The sequence below is a fragment of the Spermophilus citellus genome (assembly GCF_964194105.1).
Source record: "Spermophilus citellus genome assembly, chromosome: 10".
In the NCBI taxonomy this organism is placed as follows: Eukaryota; Metazoa; Chordata; class Mammalia; order Rodentia; family Sciuridae; genus Spermophilus; species Spermophilus citellus.
In genome coordinates this window covers 35,407,508-35,429,972 of record NC_138197.1, presented here as the reverse complement: position 1 = coordinate 35,429,972, position 22,465 = coordinate 35,407,508, and the positions used below count along the sequence as shown (strand labels likewise).

Sequence of the window (22,465 nt, the reverse complement as noted above, 5' to 3'; positions counted from 1 at the left end):
ATCAGAAAGCAGAGAGACAGCTCTCCAAATGTCAAATGCAAATATATACCTCATGTACCCAGGGCCCCACCTCCTCCAGCCATACTCCACCTGCCTTCAGTCACCACTCAATTAATCCCATCAGGTGATTAATTCACTGATTGGGTTACAACTCTCATAACCCAATCATTTCTCCTCTAAACTTTCTTGCATTGTCTCACACATGAGTTTTTGGGGACACTTCACATCCAAACCACAACAATCTCCAGTTCTTTTCATTTTTTTATTATTAAGGTATTAAGATGTTGAGGACCTCCCTACATTGCTGAGGTCCTCTTGCCTAAGCCTCCAGAGTCACTGAAATTACTGATGTACACTACTACACCTGGAACAAACAAACAAAAACCAAAAGCATTTATTCTTGATAAATTATACAATGTCCAAGACAATATAGTTCACAAAACAATGAAAAATTAACAAAAATTGCAGTAGCTTTTTAAATTATTTTGAATGAATCACAGCTACATTTGACTGTGATTTCTAAGTCCTATAATATGCTCTAATACAATCCTGTCATTATTATTTTAGGATACTGTTGTGGCTCTTCAAGCTCTAACTCTATTCCAAAGGCTTACTTATTCTAAGAACAGACAAAATTTGGTGCAAATTTCCTCTGACAAACCATTCAATATGGCCTTCCAAGTGAATGAAGAGAACAGATTGCTGTTACAACAAATTCCATTATCAGAAATTCAGAAAAACTACACTGTGGATGTGAGTGGTGATGGCTGTGTATACATGCAGGTAAATCTGGACTTTTTCCCTTATTTATCACAATTGTCAAATTCACATGAAACTAAAAAGTGTAGTATAACCAATACCCAGATCAACATTGTTCACATTTTTTCTATTTGCTTTACTTGTTTTTTTCTTTTTTGACTGAATTTTAAAATAAATTAGAGGCATCACACCACTCCTAAGTATGTTATAATGCAGCTCCAAAATGTTCCATTGTTTGGCTGCAATGCCATTATCACAACTAGCACAAGAGCATAATAGTTTATAATATAATTTAATTACCACCAAATCTATTTTGTAGTTGTTTTCTTTTTCAAACCAGATTCAGTCATGGAAATGCGTTGCAATTGGTCATTAAGCTTCATAAATCTCTTTTAATTTAATAGATCTATCATGTCCTTTATATTTTTGTGTGTGTGACATTAACTATTGAATTAATAATTAAATAGACTCAGACTATTTGTGTTGTAGAATGTCCTTCATTCTGGATTTATCAGATTGTTCTCTTTTGAGTATTATTTAATTTGTTGCCTCATTACCTGTGTTTTCTATTAACTGAAAGTTAATCTTGTATTCATTTTGCTCACATACAGAAATATATTACTCTTGATGTTATTATGTTTTATCATTAGCTGAACACCTTCAAATAATGGCTAAATTTCTTCTTCTGTTTTATTTTCTGATTTGCATCTACCAATTAATATTTAAAATATTACATTGGGACCATGCAAAAGTCAATTTTTGTATCAATTTTCATCAACATGTCTTAACATACATTGAAGATATTTGCCTATATAAGATACTTCAATAAGGGCCATGAAGTGGTGAATATTAATTCTAATATACCTTCTGTTTTTATTAGCTGGCATTTTTACACAGTATAGATGTGACAGAGTGTATTAAATAAATTAAGTATGAATGGACATTTGGATTATTTTTCTTCTTTCTCCATTACATATATATTGTAATAAATAATATATGCAAATTACTTCAACTTGGGCAAATGCAACTTCAGAATACATTTCTATTAGTGTGATTATTAGGTCAAATTAAATCTTTAACCAAATGTATTTTCAACTCATGCTATTGTTGAGTTTGATTCTATAATTTTTTTATTCATTTAATACAGGTATTCTCCTTAATCTTGGAACTCTTGCATTATAATATTAGCTGTTTCTTACAACAAAAATCAGATCATTTTAATTATTTCCCCAAAGATAGTATGGATATAATTTAGCTATGCTATTGCTTATCTGTGTAAGTTTTAAAAAGTTAGTAATATCTCTGAACCTCATTTCCCTTTTTTACAAAATGAAAAAGACCAAAGTAGCATTGAATTCACTGGGCCATTGGAAATAATAAGTTATTACAGAAAAAGCACTTAAAAGGGAATACATAGTATATGCTCAATAAATGTTAACTTATCATAACTACTATTACCAGTGGTACATGAAATAGGGAGTACATAGGTTCATATTGATTTTTAAATTAATTTTAAACTTCAATAAGGAGGTAATAAGTGAAAAATTATTTTTATTGATATGTGATATATTCTATGTTTATTTAAGACAACTCTGAAATATAATATCCTGCTGCCCAAGAAGTCATCTGGATTTTCCCTTTCTGTAAATACAGCCAATGCTTTCTGCAGAGGATTATTTGATGCAAAGTTTGATCTTGTAGTTTCAGCCAGGTAATAACATTTTTTTTGTTTTGTTGGTAAATTAAGATGTGTCTCCACCTCTAATAAAGATAGCCTAGGTTTTCTTCCTGCCTTCATGTGAAACCATACCCCAATCTTTTTATGAAAGAAGTTGGCCTATTTCTTTTATCTAGGTAAATGTATTTTATCTTGTTTAAATTACCAAAATTGTGTGCAATAAACTAGATAAAAAATAAACATGGCTTCAAAAACGTTAAATAGAAGACAAAGAAGAGAATTGTACAAAATGTTTTATAAATTTCTCTATAATAATTGTATTCCCTCACAGCCACTTGGGAGGCTGAGAAAGGGAGATCACAAGTTCAAAGCCAGCCTCAGCAAAAGCAAGGCAATAAGCAACTCTGTGACAAGTTAGTTATCTCTCTGAATCTTATTTTCCTCCTTTATAAAATTAAGACTAAAGTAGCATTGAATTCACTAGACCATTGGAAATAATAAGTTATTACATAAAAAAGCACTTAAAAGGGAGTATATAGTATATGCTCAATAAATGTTAATTTATCATTAAGCAACTAAGCAACCCTGTCTCTAAATAATATACAAAATAGGACTGGGGATGTGGCTCAGTGACCAAGTGCCCTTGAGTTCAATCCCCAGTACCAGAAAAAAAGCAAGAATTGTATTTGTCTCAAATTTCTATTTCATAAATCAACATATTATAGCATACTGTAGTTCTTACTTTGGGCACTCCAAATTCCAAAACAAGAATATTACTTGGGCTCTGCTTTCTATGTCCACTTGGAAATGGATTGAAATGTATATTGTTTCATTTTGGAATACCACTAATTTCAGTTTATTCTGAGGGTTTAGTCTCAGAACAATAAATGTAAATATATTTTATTGGTAAACCGTTTTCTTAAATAATAATCAACACTTATCTGAGTTTTAAATTTTGTATTTTTTTAAAGTTATTCTGGAAGGCACATCTCTTCCAACATGGCAATCATTGATGTGAAGATGCTCTCAGGATTTGTACCTGATAAATCTTCAGTTGAGAAGGTAAAGAATAAAATGCTTGTATTTAAAAGAGCTTCAGAATAGCAATAATGTATTATGCTCTGTGTTATACATTTGTCATAAATTGATGAAAATACAACACATATTCTATTCTTAAGGAATAAAGATTAAATCACATATATATCCAATAGAACATTATTCAAAGTTCTCAAATTTATTTGAATTGAGCTAGTATCACACTAAATGGTGGATAAAAATTGAAAGCTTTCTCTTGAATATGTAAAACAAGACAAGGATGCCCATTCTCACCACTTTTATTCAATACATTACTAGAAGTCCTACATGGAGCAAAAAAAGTCAAGAAAGTAAATAAAAGGCACCAATTAGGAAGCAAGAAGTGAAATTCTCTCTCAATGCTGGTGACATGATCATACAAAAGACTCAGAAAAAAAAACAACTGTTAGAACTGATAAACAAATTCAATAAAGTTATAGATTAAAGATCAATGTACAAAATCAGTAGAATGTTAAAATACTAACAACAAATTATCTGAAAAGGAATTTAATTTATAATAGTATCAAAAATAAATGAAAATCAGGGCTGGGGTTGTGGCTCAGTGGCGGAACACTTGCCTGACTTGTGTGAAGCACAGGGTTTGTTCTCAGCACCACATATATAAGATCCATTGACAACTAAAAATATTTAAAAATAAATAAATAAATGAATTAAAAAAATATATTATATATATACATACATACATACTTCAGAGTAAATGTGACCAAACAGGTAAAAAATTCTGTACATTGAAATTATATAATATTGATTAAAAAATTGAAGGAAACACAAAAAAGTGGAATTATCTTTCATGTTCATGGATTGAAAGAATTAATATTGTTAAAATGCCCTTACTAATCAAAGCAGCCTACAGATTCAGTACAATCCCTCTCAAAATTCTAATGGCATGCTCACTAAAAATAGTAAAAAAAAAAAAATTCTCAAAGTTTTGGGAACCAGGAAAAACTCTAAAGAGTCAAAACAGTCTTCACAAAAAGAACAAGGGCAGAGATATCAACTCCTCTTTAATTTCAAAACTTATGAGAAAACAATTATAATCAAAAGAGCATTGTATTATAACAACAGACATACTGACCAATCAAACAAGACAGAAACTTAGAAATATACCCAACTAGAATCAATTGATTTTGGGCAAAGATGTGAAGAATACACATGGGAAAGGACAGTCTCTTTAATAAATGGTGCTGCTGAGAAAATTGAATATCTACACACAGAAGAATGTAATTGAACCTTTGTCTCACACCATATATAAAAATCAACTCAAGATGTATGTCAGATTCAACAGTTGAGGTACTAGACAAAAACAAGATAAAAACTCCATAACATGGGTCTGGGTAATGATTTTTTGAATAGAACTGAAAAATTCAGGCAACAAAAGCAAAACCAGGCAAATAAGATTGCATCAAACTTAAAGGCATCTGCACAGCCAAGAAAATAATTAGAGAAATGAGGAATTATACCCCATCTATGTATGATATATCAAAGTACGTAAATGCATTCTACTATCATGTGTTACTAATTAAACAAATAAAAACATTTCTTTAAAATAGTGAAGAGACAACCTATAGGATGGGAGAAAATATTTCCAAACACAATCTGATAAGGGGCTGATATTGAAATTACATAAGAAACTCAAACAACTCAGTAGCAAGAAAACAAATAATCCAATAAAAACAGGCAAATAATTTGAAAAGACATTTCTCAAAATAAGAGAATAAATGACCAAAAAATAGATAAAAAATTCTCAAGACATCTAATCATCAGAGAAATGCTAATTAAAACCACAGTGAGCTAACACCTTTCATATGCTAGAATTGCCATTCTCGAAACCATGAATTATAACCAATTTTGGCATTGATGGTACAGAAGTAGTGCCCTTGTACATTATTGGTGGGAATATATTACTGTTTAGCCATTTTGGAAGATAACATGGGATTTCTTCAACAAACAAAATAGAATTACTGTACAGTTCAACATCCCCACTTTTGGGCAAATATGCAAAGGAATTGAAATTGGCATATCAAAGAGACATCTGTACTCCCATGTTCATTTCAGCATTATTCATATTGGCCAGAATAAGGAAGCAACTTATGTGTACAACAGCAGACAAATGGATAAAGGAAATGTGGTTTGTGTGTACAATAGCATATATGTAGAGTGGAATGCTAAATTCTCTAAAATAAAAATTCTATCATTTGTAACAATGTGGATGAAACTGGAGGATATTATGCTAAATGAAATAAGCCAGGAAGAGAAAAAAATGCCATATGATCTCATTTATATGTGAAATCAAAATTTTAAAATGTGATGTCATGAAAACAGAGTAGAATAATTTGGACCAGAGTTTTGGGGCAAGAGGAAGAGCTAGTAAAAGAAAAGATGTTGATCAAAAAGTACAACATTTCAGTTATACCAGAGGAATAAGTTTTAGTGACATATGGCACTACACATAGACCATGGTTAATAATACTGTATGTTTTAAACCTGATGGAGGGATAGAGAAGTTGGTGCAATAATGAATATATTAGCTATTTCATTTGAATCTTTCTTCAGTATATAGATAGATGAAAATACCACAATGCACTCTGTAAATATGCACAACTATTATTTTCCAATTAAAAATAAATTTATGTTGAAATTGAAAAGGTAAGTTAGTGTTTAGTTATTCTATTCTATTCTATTATTCTACTTAATATATTTTTTTTAGAAACCAATATTATACAGACAGATCTCTCAAAAATGTTGAACAAATGATACCCAAAGATTAGTGTTTATTGTTGAGACTACATGGAAACTTCACAAGTATTTATAAAGATGCAAGAAAATTACCAAATTAAAATGAAATATTTTTATCTTTGGATTATTAGTTGTTCATATTTCTAGTTCCCTAAATGTTCAGCATACTTTTTTGCCTTATTTTTAGCTTCAAGAAGATGGCAAAGTACAACGCATAGAAATCAAAACCACACATGTGTTTTTCTATTTGGAGAATGTAAGTTTAATGTCATAATTTGATTTGGCTATTAGTGTATATGCTACTGGCACAATTGATTTTTATTTTTTATGTTTTTTTTCTATTTTCCTATGGGCATAAGTACCAAAAGATCATTGTTTTATCTTTGTTTTTGTTTGTTTTGTTGTTGTTGTTACTTTCATAGTTTCATTTTGTTTTGTTTTTGGAGGTACTGGGGATTGAAACCAGGGCCTTGAGCATGCTAGAAGCTATCAGTGACCTACATCTCCACCTCTCCAAAAGAGCATTTTAAAAATAAGTCTAAATATTTGAAATGGGGAAAAAAGTGAAAAATATGCTTTATATGCTAAAAATATTGATTTATTCCCAGGTTACTCAAAAGGAAATTCAATTCTCATTTTCCATTGAACAAGATGCACTTGTATCCAACATCAAGCCTGCATCTGTCCAGCTCTATGATTACTATGCAACTGGTAAGAATTTTACTTCATTTGAGTGCCATCATATTCTACATTTAATTATTCATAAGCCAATTATTGCTTTCTCCACTGATGTCATAGTTTCTCTTTTTGAAAACTTCACTTGTTATTTGGTGTTTTTAAACTTTGCATATCATCTAATACAAAGTACTTCAGAGTTTTAATAGCTAACTTTTGTACAAAAGTTCATTTACAGAACATGGATAACATGTAGCAAAGATCATGTACAAAAGATTATACCTGATAACACTTAAGAATGATCATATACATTTATACAAAAGTCATAGGAATAAAAGTATATCCGACAGTTTTCAATCAAAGAAGTTGTTATAGTAGCATAGTGTATGAGAGCTTATTTATAAACAGATAATAAAGATGTTTTCTTCTTAAACAATGTTGTAAGACTGTTTTGAGTAACAATTTCTCTCTCCCAGATGAATTTGCAGTTGCAGAATACAACACACCATGCAAACAGATAACTTTTGAAACCTTTTAGTTCTCAAGAGAAGTGAACTGTGATGGAAAGGAAGACACTTTGGAATTGGGATTTATGTTAAGAGAACATTGCCACTGTTTCAACCAAAGAAAAGTTTCAGAATCTTCACAATGCAGCACATGTTCAAGTTCTCCCACCAACAGCATCCTCCCTCAGGCACTCCACCACCAATTTCATTCTTTCTGCCTGAGGACTTTCTCTGGAGTCCTGATAGCCAGCTTAGCCTGTGTACAATTTTAAATGGGAAGCACAGGCTTAATGTTTACAAGAGCAAACTTCAACTTGCAGAGACTAAAACCACTAGACAAATGCTCCTGCCTCCTGCTTTTACTCAGGGAACTCTGGGATCATTCCACATGCTTCTGATGAAATCACCTTGAAATCAGTGTAAGATCAGGTGAGGTGGGCAGTAACCAAAGGGGGCAGGTTTAAAAAGGCCTCTGAACAAGGCTTTATTTGAGATATCACTCCTGGGCGGAACTGGATCAGACTGACAGGGTGGACTGGAGAAGGGTCTGAGAACCCCATGGAAGCTGGGATTTTATGGGGCTGAGGCAGGAAGGGAGGGGCTTGAGACAGGAAAAGGTGTTTTTAGAGTCCCTTGGCCCTCTGAAGTTGGTTGGGGCTGCTGGTTGAACTCTAGGATTGGCCAGGGGGTTCTGATGATTGACAGGCAATAGTCAGGAGATCCTGCTGATTGATAGGCTTTCTGTTGGTGCCTGATAGATATTTCTTTCCCACGTGGGCTGCTTTCTTCTAAATCACCGCCACTGACCTGATAATCAGCATTTCATTTTCTCATGAGTCGGCCTCCATAGATACAGTTTCTTAAATTAGCCCTTTTGCTTTCTTGCACAATCTCCCTGATCTCTCACTGTTGTTTCCTGGGATCACCTCTGAAATGAATTATCTGCACTCCAGTCCTTGCTTCAGATTCTGCTTTCAGAACAAAGATAATGTATCACAGCAATCCCTGAATAACTACATAAAATGTTTTGTTATGTATGAAATATCTGTCTGTGTTGTTAATTTAGTTCTAGTGTTTGTTTATACTGTAGAAAAGTAGAACTTTTACAACATTTCAATATAAATATTGCTATTTTGACAAATATTATTGAGTAACACCTGACAAGCATCTATGTATTTTATCTTCCATTTCAAAATTAAATTTCTTTTCTCAGTATAAACCTAGTGTGAAGTAAATACATTCTCCTTTTCTTCTTACTCACCACAATCACTTGGGGTATTTCTGAAAATGTATCTGTAAGATTCTCTTGGATATAAAAAAATACATATTTTAATATAAGATCAAATTTCCCCAAATTCTACAAATCTGGAGAATACACAAGCATGAAGATTTTACAGTGATACAGGAAAGATAACAAAATCATATTTAATCATTTTTTATTTTTAATTTTTAAAATAAATATGATTGAGTACTAAATATAATGTTTTAATTAAGATAATACTATATCAGATAAAGTGGAAAAGATTTCTCAAAATGTGCCATGAAGTACTTGAAGAAGTTGAATACATGTGAGCACCTGGCCCAAGTTATCACTAACTCCTAGAGATAATATTGATTTACTTTGGATGCAGTTTCTGAAATCACAGAATGAAAACTTTCACTGAGATGATTAGCTTTATAAAGGAAAGCAAATTAAAACAGCACAAACAAGTCAATGCCAATCAAGTGATTAAATCAAATTTGTTCAGCTCACATATACTCTTTCAAATCTGATGAAAGCTTCAGAGTTTATAACTATAAAGATTCTCTGTCATGTGAATATATAGAATTTCTAGGTATTATTTTAACCTGTGAAGTTTACTTATGGAAAAATTATATTTAGAATCCTAGGAAAACCAGAATTTTCCCTGAAGAATCTACTTTCTAATACTCAGCTTTCACCTAAAATTCAGAAAGTACTTTTGTGATGCCAAAGCATATTAGGCATAACTCTATGGAAGGGACAAAGAAAGGAAAAAATATGCTGTTTAAAACTCATTTTTTTTCACTTGTAGAATTTGGATTTGAGAAGGGACATACAGGAATGGTGATTTTTTAATTTATTTTTTTTTAATTTTTTGTATATCAGGTATTGAACCCAGGAGAACTTAAACACTGAGCCACATCCACAGACTATTTTATTTTTTATTTTGAGACAGGATCTCACAAAGTTGCCTAGGGCCTTGTTAAATTGCTCAGGCTGGCCCTGAACTCATGATTCTCCTGCCTCAGCCACTTGAGTTGCTGAGATTACAGGCATACGCCATCACATCCTACTGATAAATTCTTAATAATTTATTTTTATTCTGTCAAATGGCAGTTTTTCTTTCTCAGCTTAATAGATAGGTTTCTGGTTTTGTTCTTGCACAATATCAGCCAGAGATCCCACAGAGAAATCAAATTTAGCTGGTATATCCTACCTGTGGTACTCCTGAATGTCCTGAATTGAGAGAACATTATGATACTTCACTCATGGTAGTTGCTTGAATACAAAGTTTTTCTACCTTCAGATGAAATAAAAAAGCATTTAAACAGAGTGATATTATGTATTATTTTAGTGTTGTTTCAGTTAGAAGGCAAAATAAAGATGTGTGAACTTCTGGGACTGGATTTTGTCTCTTGGTGTCTCTAAATTTTTCCCCAATGAGATTAAAAAACAAAACAAATTTTCATTTGACCTTGAGAAGGAAGTCAGCCTTAAACTAGGGGAAGATACCAAACTCTTATTAAATCTATCCTCACTTAATAATATCTGATCTTTTAGAGACTTGTAAACTTCATTAACTTTTACCTTAGGGACATCTATGCAGGGAGTAATCTACCTAGTGAACAGGTTACATATTAATAATAACAATAATAATAATAGCAGCTGAAAATAGCACCTGTGACTTAATTTATTCTTCATATATTTGGGAATAAATAATTCCACTCTTCATGTCCAGAACAAGGTTGCTTCTAGAAAGTAATTTATGAAACAAAACTATCACTGTGTCCTGAAATAAATCAGCAGAAAAAAATGTTTGCTTTACATCTCTTCTGTATAGGGAAATACCCTCTGATTTTCTTTTACAATCAATCTCTTTCAGTACCTAAAGATATTGTTTATTTAATCAAATCATATTTATATTGTAGTAGAATCAGTAACAGGTAAAAATCAATTTTTGCAAGGGCTCCTCACCCCAAGGGCAGTCAATTTTCTTATAATATGAAAACTGCAAAACTGTTTTTCCTCCAATTCCTAAGCTAACATTCAAAAAATTGTAGAATGGTGTTTGATGAAGAATAAAGTTCAATAAATTTTTAGAGGTGAAGTTTATTTAGGGCTCACAGTTTCAGAGGTCTCAGTCTAGTGGTGGTCTCTGTGGTATAGGAAAACAGCTCAGGATATGACCACCAGGAAGCAGAGGGAGCAAGCTCACCAGGGAAAAAATTATACCCCAAAGACATGACTCCAGTGAACAACCTCCTCTAGCCACACCCTTTCTGCCTGCAGTTACAGCCCAATTAATCCATATTGGTAGGCTAAACCACTGATTAAGTCACACCTCTCATAACCTATCATTTCATTATTTCACCTCTGAATGTTTTTGCATTATCTCACACACTAGCTTTTGGGGATACCACAAATCCAAACTATAACATTCTGTCCTGGCCTCCAAAAGCTTATGCCCATTCCACAATGCAAAGTACATTTATTCCATTCCCAAGAATCCCACAGTCTCTCCATATTTTGCATTGTCTAAAAGTCCAAGTCCAAAGTCTTCTCTGAGTCTCAAGGTAAAATCTCAGCATAATTTTGTAAAAATAAAAAGCAAGTTATATATATCCAATATATAAAGAAACAGAGTAAGCAATGGCTTCCCACAGGGAGAGAGAGAGGCACTGAAAAAAAGAGATGGGACCAAAGCAAGACTAAAACCCAACTGGGCAAACAAGTCCTATTGTTCCACATCCAACTTCTGGGATACAAAGCTTCAAGATATTCTCACCAAAGGGCTTGTGTAGCTCTGTGACCATGCTAGTTTCAGCCCACATAGGCTCTTAGTTTGTTTGTGGTGAATTCTTGCAGCCTTCCTCAGCAGGCTTCCCACAGTATGAGTACCTGTTAATCTCCAGGGTCTCCGCTGCAGCTTCAGCTACTTCTTCACAGTTTCATACATCACCCTCTCAGGGGCAGCAAACAGGAACTCTGGCCCTGCTACACTTCTCCTGGCCTCCCTGGTCTTCCTTTGAAATCTCAGTGGAAGCCTCCATGAACCCCTAATTCTAGCATCCTCCATTCCTGATGAACCAGTTCTACATATTTGCCACCAAAGTCTGCCATGATCTCAAGCAGTCACCAAGCCTTTTATAACCACATGGTAGAAACCACTGAGTTCCCAGGTGAGCATGGTGAAATAACTTCCTCATCCCCCCCCCCCTGTATAAGCAGGGTGTCCCCATGGACTCTTCTCAAAGGAAATTACTTCTTACACCCTTGAGCCTGAGATGAGTGTGGACCTGACAATTCCTGAGATGCCCTCAAGGCATCTTTCCTATTGTCTCTTTGTAGAGTATTTTATATTTATTTAGTGGCTCAAGTCTCTTAAACAATCACACCTTCTTTAGCCACAGTTTTACTTGCACTTTTATGGCCAAACTACAAATGTTTTTTCACATCTTTCTGTTCTATTCTCTGCCCCTGATTATCATATTAAACTTGACTAAAAGCCACTAAACATATCCAAGTCACCTCCTAAATGCTGTGCTCCCTTGAAATTTCCTTCACCAGATTAATTAGTACCTTTAAATTCAATCTCATAGAAGGTATTAGGACATGGAAAAAATGTAGACAACTTCTTAGCCAGAATGTCACAAGAATAGCCTCTGGTCCAATTTCCTTCTCCTCTCAACCTCATGAGCCAAGTCTTTACTGTACACAGTCCTATCTGCATTCTGGTCTTCTGAATCTACCAGAATCATCCACTAAACTCCATTTAAAATTCTAAAGATTTTCCAGCTTGTATCTCTAAACATTTCAAAATTTCTTTCACCAACAATCAACTCCACAGGCATCTGAACCACATGGTCACATTCGTCAGAGCAATGATCCCACCTCTGCATGACAATTTCTATTTTAATCAGTTTTTTCATTGCTGTGACCAAAGACCTGACAGGAATAACACAGAGAAGGAAAAAGTTTATTTGTGACTCATGGTTTCAGAGGGCTCAGTGCATAGATGTTTGATTCCACGTCTCTAGGCCCAAGGCAATGCAGAATATCATGGCAGAATATTGTGTTGGAGCAAAGCATCTCAGGATATGTTTACTATGAAGTAGAGAGGTCCTCAATAAAATATTATATTAATCTCTTGACTCTTCCTAAGTATTTTTTCTACTATGCCTAGCCCATCATCAACACACTTCTCTTTCTCTCCATAACTGTCAGATGATTCAAAGGGGGAGGACTGACTGGCACAATGAAAGGCTGCTGCCCCCCCCCACCTGCTTCAGGAAGTCAGAATAAGGAAGTCCAAATGAATCTGTCATACAGCAGGGTGAGTCTGGTTAGTGTTATCCATTTTAGTTCTATTCTGGCCTGAGGCAGATCCCTCCACTTGTTTGGAAACCTCAAGCAATCACTTTTTCCCACATTTCTCTTCCCAAGTCTCTCCTCTTTTACACCCCTAAAATGACCTTCCAAATTAAATGCAAAGTGTGACGCTCTATTCCTGAAAATACTGTGTTTGTTTGTTATGACATTTTGGGAAACACTGGTTACATTTACTTTCGATGTCTTTCTCTGAAAGTCATAGTTATTTCCTTTTCAAATTCCTCTTAACTCATCATCCTGCTCCCATTTTACATTTATTATTTCTGTAGTAATTCTATTTTGAGTCAGGTTCAACCTTTTCATTTTAAATTTTGGCTTTATTTTCTAATGGTACTGTGCCTATGTTTTTCATAACCTAAAGAAGGGATATTTACCCTAAGGGAAAGTGCACCACTCTTGGATCCTGCACAATAATTGAGGAAGTCATATACATATGACTATGTCTGCTGTTCCTCCTAATATCAGTCCTTCCCTGCAGTCCTTCCCTGCAGATTTATGTTATTCCGAGGAACTTAAGGGTCCCATTTAGATTTTCAGAGAAGGGCATCATTCACTCAGAAAAATAAATTTCTTATTTATCTGAGTTGTTTCTTGAGAATACATGTCTGTTTTCTTCTCAGGAAACTGCAAATTAACAGATTAACAACTGTCAAATCCACATTTTTATTCAACGGAAAGGCAGGCTTCTGGGAGTGCTGTGTAACTATCAGTTATTGATGTATATTATCATTTTATTGCCTGATCAATCATAAAAATATAAGTTCTGTTACTGCTTCAATTTATTTTTAATCAGCCTATGAGTCAGTCTCTGACCATTCATTGGCTGTGGAGTAAACTACATGAACTCAAAACAGATTTCTATGAATGCAAAATTCTTTATTTTAATAATAACTCAAAAATGTAGAAAAAGCAGGCCCAACTCTCCATTATGTCAACCTAGGAATCAAATTCCTCAACAATACTCCTAAAGCACAAGAAGTAAAATCAAGAGTCAGTAAATGGGATGGTATCAAACTGAAAAGCTTCTTTACAGCAAAGGAAACAATCAAGAATGTGAAAAGAGAGCCTACAAAATGGGAGAAAAACTTTGCCACCTTCAGCTCAGATACAGCATTAATCTTCAGAATATGTAAAGAACCCAAAAAAACTTAACTCCAAACAAACAAATAATCCAATAAGTAAATGGGTAAGGAACTGAACATATATTTCACAGAAGAAGAAATATTGTTGGTCAACAAGTATATAAAAAGTGTTCAACATCACTAGATAATATAAAAATGCAAGTTAAAACTACGGATACTTCATCTCACTCCAGTCAGAATGGCAATTATCAAGAATAGAAGCAGCAGGGGTGATCCAAGATGGCAGGCTAGAGGGAGGCTGCATTCTGTGTCACTCCATGGTCTGGGATTCAAGTAGTGGGAATACTGTTTCTCTGTGAGTTATTGGAGGACCCCTGACACCTGTTTCTGTGCAGGTGAACTGGCTCAGCTCTCCAGGCCTCAGAATTGGCACGTAGGACTCCCAGCCACTCACCCATGCAGGACCTCCAGGTGCCTGATAACTGGCATCAACACCTGTGCAGGACTCCTGGCCTCTGTTCCCAAGCAGGACACCCAGGTACTGACCACATGCAGAACCTCCAGCTGCCGCTCCCATGTGGACCCCTGTCTACCAATGTGAGGCTCCCTGGGTTACCTCCATCTTGGGACACTGAAACCACTTCCATAGTTCCATACACGTGGTTACCTGCACCTGGGGACACCACACAGTGTCAGGGGACAGCCACTACCATAGCACTGCATGCCACAGAACTGCATCTCTGAACATGCTGCCCAATACCACCACCTGGCCCCACCCAACTAGACACCCCATGGCTGAAAGCAGCCACCTCCTTCTTGGGACACATTTGTCACCATCTTCAGTTGGGGCAATTCCCAGCTTGGGACACCTGCTGGGACTTAGAAGAAAAATCAAAGAGAGGTATTGGAACCCTGCAAGGACACACTATAAACCTATAGGGTAAAAACTATAATGTCCGGATCCACAGCACTAGAAGAGAAGACACACAAACAACATGAAAAACAAGGGAAGAAAGTGCCCAAAACAAACCAAGATACTACATTATTAGAATCCATGGACAGAACAACAGAAAAAATGACAAAGAAGTTCAGGATGTACATAATTAAAGTTTTCTGTGGATTAAAGGATGATATAAGAGAGCAAATACAGGCAGAAAAAAGATCATTTTGATAAAGAGCTATATAAGCAAATATAGGAAGCAAAAGATTACTTCAATAAGGAGATAAAGGTTCTGGAAAACAACCAAACAAAAATCATTGAAATGAAAAAAGCAATAAACCAAATTAAAAATTCAATAGAAAGCACTACCAACAGATTAGATCTCTTGCAAGACAGGACCTCAGACAATGAAGACAAAATATATAAGTGAAGATGGTAAGAAATCATGAACAGAACATTGAAGAATTATGGGATAACATAAAAAGACCAAATTTAAGAATTATTGGGATAGAAGAAGGCATAGAATTACAAACCAAAGAAATGAACAATCTATTCAATGACATAATATCAGAAAAATTTCCAAACATAAAAAATGAATTGGAAAATCAAGTACAAGAGGCTCACAGGATGCCAAATGTACAAAATCACAACAGATCCACACCAAGGAACATTATAATGAAAATGCCTGGCATACAGAATAAGGAGAGAATTTTTAAAGCCACAGAGAAAGGAATCAGATTACATATATGAGGAAAACAATTAAGATATCTGCAGATTTTTCAACCAAGACCCTCAAAGCTAGAAGATCCTGGAACAACATATACCAAGCTCTGAAAGAAAATGGATGCTAACCAAGAATCTTATATTCAAAAAAATTAATCTTTAGATTTGAAGATGAAATAAAAACTTTCCATGATAAACAAAAGTTAAAAGAATTTACAACTATAAAGCCTGCACTACAGAATACCTTCAGCAAAATATTCCATGAAAAGGAAATTAAAATCATCAAAGGGAGGTGTTAAGGAAAAAACAATCAAAGGAGAAACCACATCAAGTTAAATACCAAAAATAAACAAAAATGAGCAGGAATACAAATCATGTCTCAATAATAACCCTGAATGTTAATGGCCTAAACTCACCAATCAAAAGACAAAGACTAGCAGACTTGACTAAAAAAAGAAGACCCAACAATATGATATCTTCAAGAGACTCATCTCACAGGAAAAGGCATACACAGACTGAAGGTGAAAGGTAGGGAAAAAAAAAACATATCACTCACATGGACTGCAGAAATAAGTAGGGATTTCCATGCTCATATCAAATAAACTAGACTTCAAGCCAAAGTTAATCAAAAGGGATAAAGAAGGAGATTTCATACTTAAGTAAACCATACATCAACAAGACTTAACAATTATAAATATATATGCCCCAAACAATGGAGCATCTACGTTGGTCAAACTCTTCTCAAGTTCAAGAGTCAAATAGACCACAACACAATAATTCTGGGTGACTGTAACACATCTCTCTCACCACTAGATAGATCTTTCAAACAAAAGTCAAATAAAGAAACTATAGAACTCAATAATACAATCAATAACAGACTTAACTGACATATATAGAATATTTCATCCATAAATGAGTGAATGCATTTTCTTTGCAGCAGCATATGGATCCTTCTCTAAAACAGTTCATATATTATGCCACAAAGTAACTCTTAGCAAATACAAGAAAAGTAAAGATACTACCTTGCATTTGGCAAAATACAGCACCCCTTCATATTCAAAACACTACAAAAACTAGTGATAACAGGAACATATCTCAACATGTCTCCAACATCTGGAGACTAAATAATATGCTATTGAACAGAATATGGATTCCAAAAGACATCAGGGAGGATACTAAAAAATTCTTAGAGGTAAATAAGAATACTGATACAACATGTCAGAATGGGACACTATGAAGGCAGTACTAAGAGGAAAGTTCATTGCATGGAGTTCATTCCTTAAAAGAAGAAAAAGTCAAAAAATAAATGACCTAACATTACATCTCAAAGCCCTAAAAAAGAAGAACAAATAAACACCAAAAGCAGTAGAAAACAGGCAATAATTAAAATCAGAACTGAAATCAATAAAATTGAAACAAAAGAAACAATTGAAAAAATTGACAAAACAAAAGTTGGTTCTTTGAAAAAGTAAATAAATAAAATTGATAAACCATTAGCCATGCTAATGAAGAGAAAGAGAGAGAAAACCCAAATTACTAACATCCATGATGAAAAAGGAAATATCATGATGGACACTACAGAAATACAGAAGATAATTAGAAATTATTTTGAAAATTTGTACCCAACTAATATAGAAAATACTGAAGGCATTGACAAATTTATAGAGTCATATAATTTGCCCAAACTGAATCAGGATGATATACACAAGTTAAACGGATCAATTTCAAGCAATGAAATAGAAGATACCATCAGAAGCCTACCAAACAAGAAAAATCACAGGAACAGGTGGATACACAGATCAGTTCTACAAGACCTTCAAAGAAGAACTAATACCAATACTCCTCAATTTATTCCATGAACTACAAAAAGAGGAAACACTTCCAAACTCATTCTATGGGCCAATTCACCCTGATTCCAAAACCAAACAAAGACACATCAAAGAAAGAAAATTTCAGACCAATATCTCTAATGAACATAGAAGCAAAAACGCTCAATAAAATACTGGCAAGCCACATACAAAAATATATTTAAAAAATAGTGCACCACATCCAAATGGGGTTCATCCAAGGGATGTAAGGTTTGTTCAACATATGAAAATCAATAAGTGTAATTCATCACATCAATAGACTTAAAGATAAAAATCATATGGTCATCCCCATAGATGCACAAAGGCATTTGACAAAATACAGCACCTTTTCATATTAAAAACATTAGAAAAACTAGGAATAATAGGAATATATCTCAACATTGTAACAGATATCTATACTAAAGCTTCAGGCCAACATTATTTTAAATGGCAAAAAATTGAAAGCATTCCCTCTAAAAACTTGAACAAGACAGGATTCCCTCTTTTACCACTTCTATTTAACATAGTTCTTGAAATTCTAGCCAGAGCAATTAGACAAAAGAAATTAAAGAGATACAGATAGGAAAAGAAAAACTCAAACTATCACTTTTTGCCAAAAACATGATTCAATACCTAGAAGATCCAAAAAATTCCACCAAAAAACTTTTAGAACTAATTAATGAATTCAGCAAAGTAGCAGGATAAATCAAAGGAATTTCTCTATATCAGTGACAAATCCTCTGAAAGAGAAACTAGGAAAACTACCCCATATACAATAGCCTCAAAAAAAATTACTTGGAAATCAACTTATTGAAAGAGGTGAAAGACCTCCAAAAGTAAAACTACAGAACCCTAAAGAGAAAAATCAAAGAAGATCTTAGAAGATGGAAAGATCTACTTTGTTCTTCAATAGGCAGAATTAATATTGTCAAAATGACCATACTACCAAAAGCACTATACAGATTTAACACAATTCCAATCAAAATCCCAATGACATTCTTCATAGAAATAGAAAAAGCAGTCATGAAATTCATCTGAAAAAAAAAATAAGAGACCCAGAATAGCCAAATCAATCCTTATCAAGAAGAGTGAAGCAGTTGACATCACTATACCAGACCTTAAACTATACTACAGAGCAATAGTAACAAAAACAGCATTGTATTGGCACCAAAATAGAATTGTAGACCAATGTACACAATTGTACACAGAGACAAACCCACCTAAATGCAGTTATTTCATACTAGACAAAGGTGCTAAAAACATATATTGGAAAAAAGATAGCCTCTTCAACAAATGGTACTGGAAAAACTGAAACTCCATATATAGCAAAATGAAATTAAACCTCTATCTCTCACCATGCACAAAATTCAACTCATAGTGGATCAAAGACCTAAGAATTAGACCAGAGACCCTATGCCTTATAAAAGGAAAAGTAGGTCCAAATCTTCATCATGTTAGATTAGGCCCCAACTTTCTTAAGAAGACTCCTATAACACAAGAAATAAAATCAAGAATCAATAATTGGGATAGATTGAAACTAAAAAGTTTCTCCTCAGCAAAAGAAACAGTGAGGTGAATAGAGAGCCTACAGAATAGGAGCAAATTTTTACCATACACACATCAGAGCACTAATATGTAGGATATATAAAGAACTCAAAAATCTTAACATCAAGAAAACAAATAACCCAATCAATAAATGTGCCAAGAAACTGAATAGTAACTTCTCAGAAAATGATATACAATCAATCAACAAATACATGAAAAAAATGTTCAACATTTCTAGCATTAAAGAAATGCAAATCAAAACTAAGATTTCATCTCATTCCAGACAGAATAGCAGCTATTAAGAATACAAACAACAATAATTGTTGGCGAGGATGTAGGGAAAAGGGCACACTCACACATTGCTGGTGGGACTGCAAGTTGGTGCTGCCAATATAGAAAGCAGTATGGAGATTCCTTGGAAAACTTGAAATGGAACCACCATTTGATCCAGCTATCCCACTCCTCAGTCTACACTCAAAGGACTTAAAAACAGCATACTATAATGATGCAGCCAAATTAATGTTTATAGCAGCAAAAATCACAATAGCTAAATTATGGAACCAGTCTAAATGCCCTTCAACAGATAAATGGATGAAGAAAATGTGGCATATATACACATTTTAATGTTACTCAACCATAAAGAAGAATGAAATTATGGCATTTGCTGGTCAATGTATGGAACTAGAGATTATTGTGCTAAGTGAAATAAGCCAATACCAAAAATCCAAAAGCCAAATGTCCTCTCTGATATATGGATGCTAACTCACAATAGGCAGGGGTGGGAGGAAGAGGAAGGGGAAGTTCACTGAATTGGACAGGGAAGAGTTGGGGGAAGAGAGGACATAGGAATGGAAAAGACAGTAGAATTTATCAGACATAATTTCCTATGTTCATATATCAATACATGATAATCATAACTCCACAGCCTGTACAACCACATAAATGGTAAGTTATACTCCATGTATATATGATATATTAAACTAAATTCTACTCCCATGTATAATTTAAAAAAAATTAAAAACTTTAAAAAATAAATTAAAAATTGTATTAAAGAAATTTTCTCTCAGAAAATAATAGTAAACTAAAAGAATATAAAAGAGAATTGCATTTCTTTTTTATTACATTTAGCTAATATTTTTATTTTATGTTTACATGTCTAGTACACACACACATGCCAAAAAATATATAGAGATACATATGTATATGTTCATATCACTAATAATAAGAAGAAATTGTCCTGTGATCTTATAATAAACTGTGCAATTGAATCTGGAATATGATTATTTGCAGAAAGACTAACTTCTCATTACCTTGGATAAGTCTTAATTCATCCTTCTTAAAATGTTATTGTTTTGTTCTATGTTAAACATATACTCACAATTCAATTTATTTATTCTTTTTCTATACTTTGTGAAAAAGAAAATCAAGTGTCATGTCTCATGGTCACATGATTCTTTTGTTCATTTATTCCACAAATATTCATTGACTGTTTGCTATTAGTCGACATTGTTCTTGATGGCAAGGAACAGTAAAAAATAAGACAAAGTCTTTGCCACAATGCAAGGTAATAAGTATGAAATATAATAAGCACATTGTATAATATGTCAGAAATGACATGTTCTATGACAAAAAGCAGAGCAAAAGCAATCAAGAATGCCAGAAGATGAGAGATAGACTGCAATTTTATAATCCAAGGTCAAAGTAGAACTCACTGAAAAGTTGATAGATGAGCAAATGTATAAAGAGATGAGTTTGCTATATGAATATCTGTAGAAGAACAATCCAGGAGGAAGTTTCACAAAGCTCAAAAGCTTTACAACAAGTGGAAAGGGTCTCAAGTGCTGGAGAAAGACAATGAGTTCAGATTGGCTGAAGTGGAGAAGGTAGAAGAGACAGCAGGTGGAGGATGTAGGAACAAGGGGTCCCATGGCACATGTGGGCAGGCATCAAACGTTTCTTTCTCCTGGGCAAAACTTTCACTGATTACTTAAGAGAAAACTGGGCTGGGGAGAAGATTAATTTGCTACTATGGCAGTTTTTAATGATGCAAGCTGAAGAAAATACCTCTGCAGTCCTGAATAGACAGGCTAGAAGAATGATATCTCAGATGTTAAGTGCATGGGCTGATCTCTGAATACCGATGTAGTGTTAATATTAAACATGAGTCAAAGAATAGCACATTTCTCATATTTTTTAATCATTAGTCCTGCCTTTGAGAATCTGTGCAGGGATATACAGGAAGGATGAAAACATGTTCTATTATTTATTCCCTGATTTTTCCAGCCTACTCTCAAACAAGCAAAGTATCCACAAAGAGAGAGAGAATTATTTAGCAAGCTATAATGACAGATAAATTATCACAATAAATATTTCCACTTTTTTCATTAAAAATATTGTTATTAGCCAGGAATAGTGGTGCATTCCTATAACCCCAGCAGCTCAGGAGGCTAAGGCAGGAGAGTTGTAAGTTCAAAGCCAGCCCTAGCAACTTACTGAGGCCCTAAGCAACTTAGCAAGACCCTCTCTCAAAATAAAAATATAAAAAGGGATGGAGATGTGATTCAGTGGTAATAAGCCCCTGGTTTCAATTCCCAGTATTAAAAACAAACAAATAAAAATTATTATTGTTATTAATGTCCTTTCTATGTTCATAAGAGCTTCAGTTTCATTCTATGTATGCGAGCGAGTCTAACTGTACCTCCCCCAATGTACACTCTGATGACAAAGGCACTTTTTATCCTTGAGCCTCTTGGAGTTGCTCAATGCTCTGTAAACACAGATCTCTTGGAAATGACATTAGTTTAACTGTCCAAAGGTTATGATGTCTTTTGTCACTTTTATAAGTAGTCTTATTTTGATGGTTTAAAAGATCTGATTGTTATATAATTGTCAGCAATTACAAGTCAGCCCTTTCACTTGTACATATTCTCCTCTTACTTATGTAACTACTTGCTGCTAGAATTCATTTATAACTTCGATTTTGTTTTATCTTTTTCATTAAGCCCTTGGAGGGTGTGAGACACTCTTCATATCCAATACTTTTGACAAATTTGTAACAGTTGATGGAATTCCATGAGATTCATCTTTGACTTTGATATTTGTCTAAACTCTGTCATTCAGATGCAGATTTGTTCTCAATTTCAACATCACTTCTGGAATCTTTGAAATTATGCATGATAAATAATTTTGTGATTTTTGTAAGTAATAATTATATAAAAATAATTACCATTATCATACTGTTGACAAT

At 33.9% G+C, this 22,465-nt stretch overlaps 1 protein-coding gene across 1 annotated transcript in view; it reads left to right on the top strand.

The window, feature by feature from the left end:
• The window catches only part of LOC308658173 (ovostatin-like), a gene marked incomplete at both ends in the record, with an annotated part of 73,543 nt that extends 66,062 nt beyond the window's left edge, over positions 1–7,481 (top strand). Inside the window, 6 exons of the mRNA XM_081310786.1 lie at positions 568–783; positions 2,346–2,470; positions 3,409–3,499; positions 6,456–6,524; positions 6,877–6,979; positions 7,420–7,481. Coding sequence (XP_081166912.1) covers positions 568–783; positions 2,346–2,470; positions 3,409–3,499; positions 6,456–6,524; positions 6,877–6,979; positions 7,420–7,481 — 666 coding nt within the window. The remainder of the gene's footprint in view (positions 1–567; positions 784–2,345; positions 2,471–3,408; positions 3,500–6,455; positions 6,525–6,876; positions 6,980–7,419) is intronic.
• Positions 7,482–22,465: the final 14,984 nt, after the last annotated feature.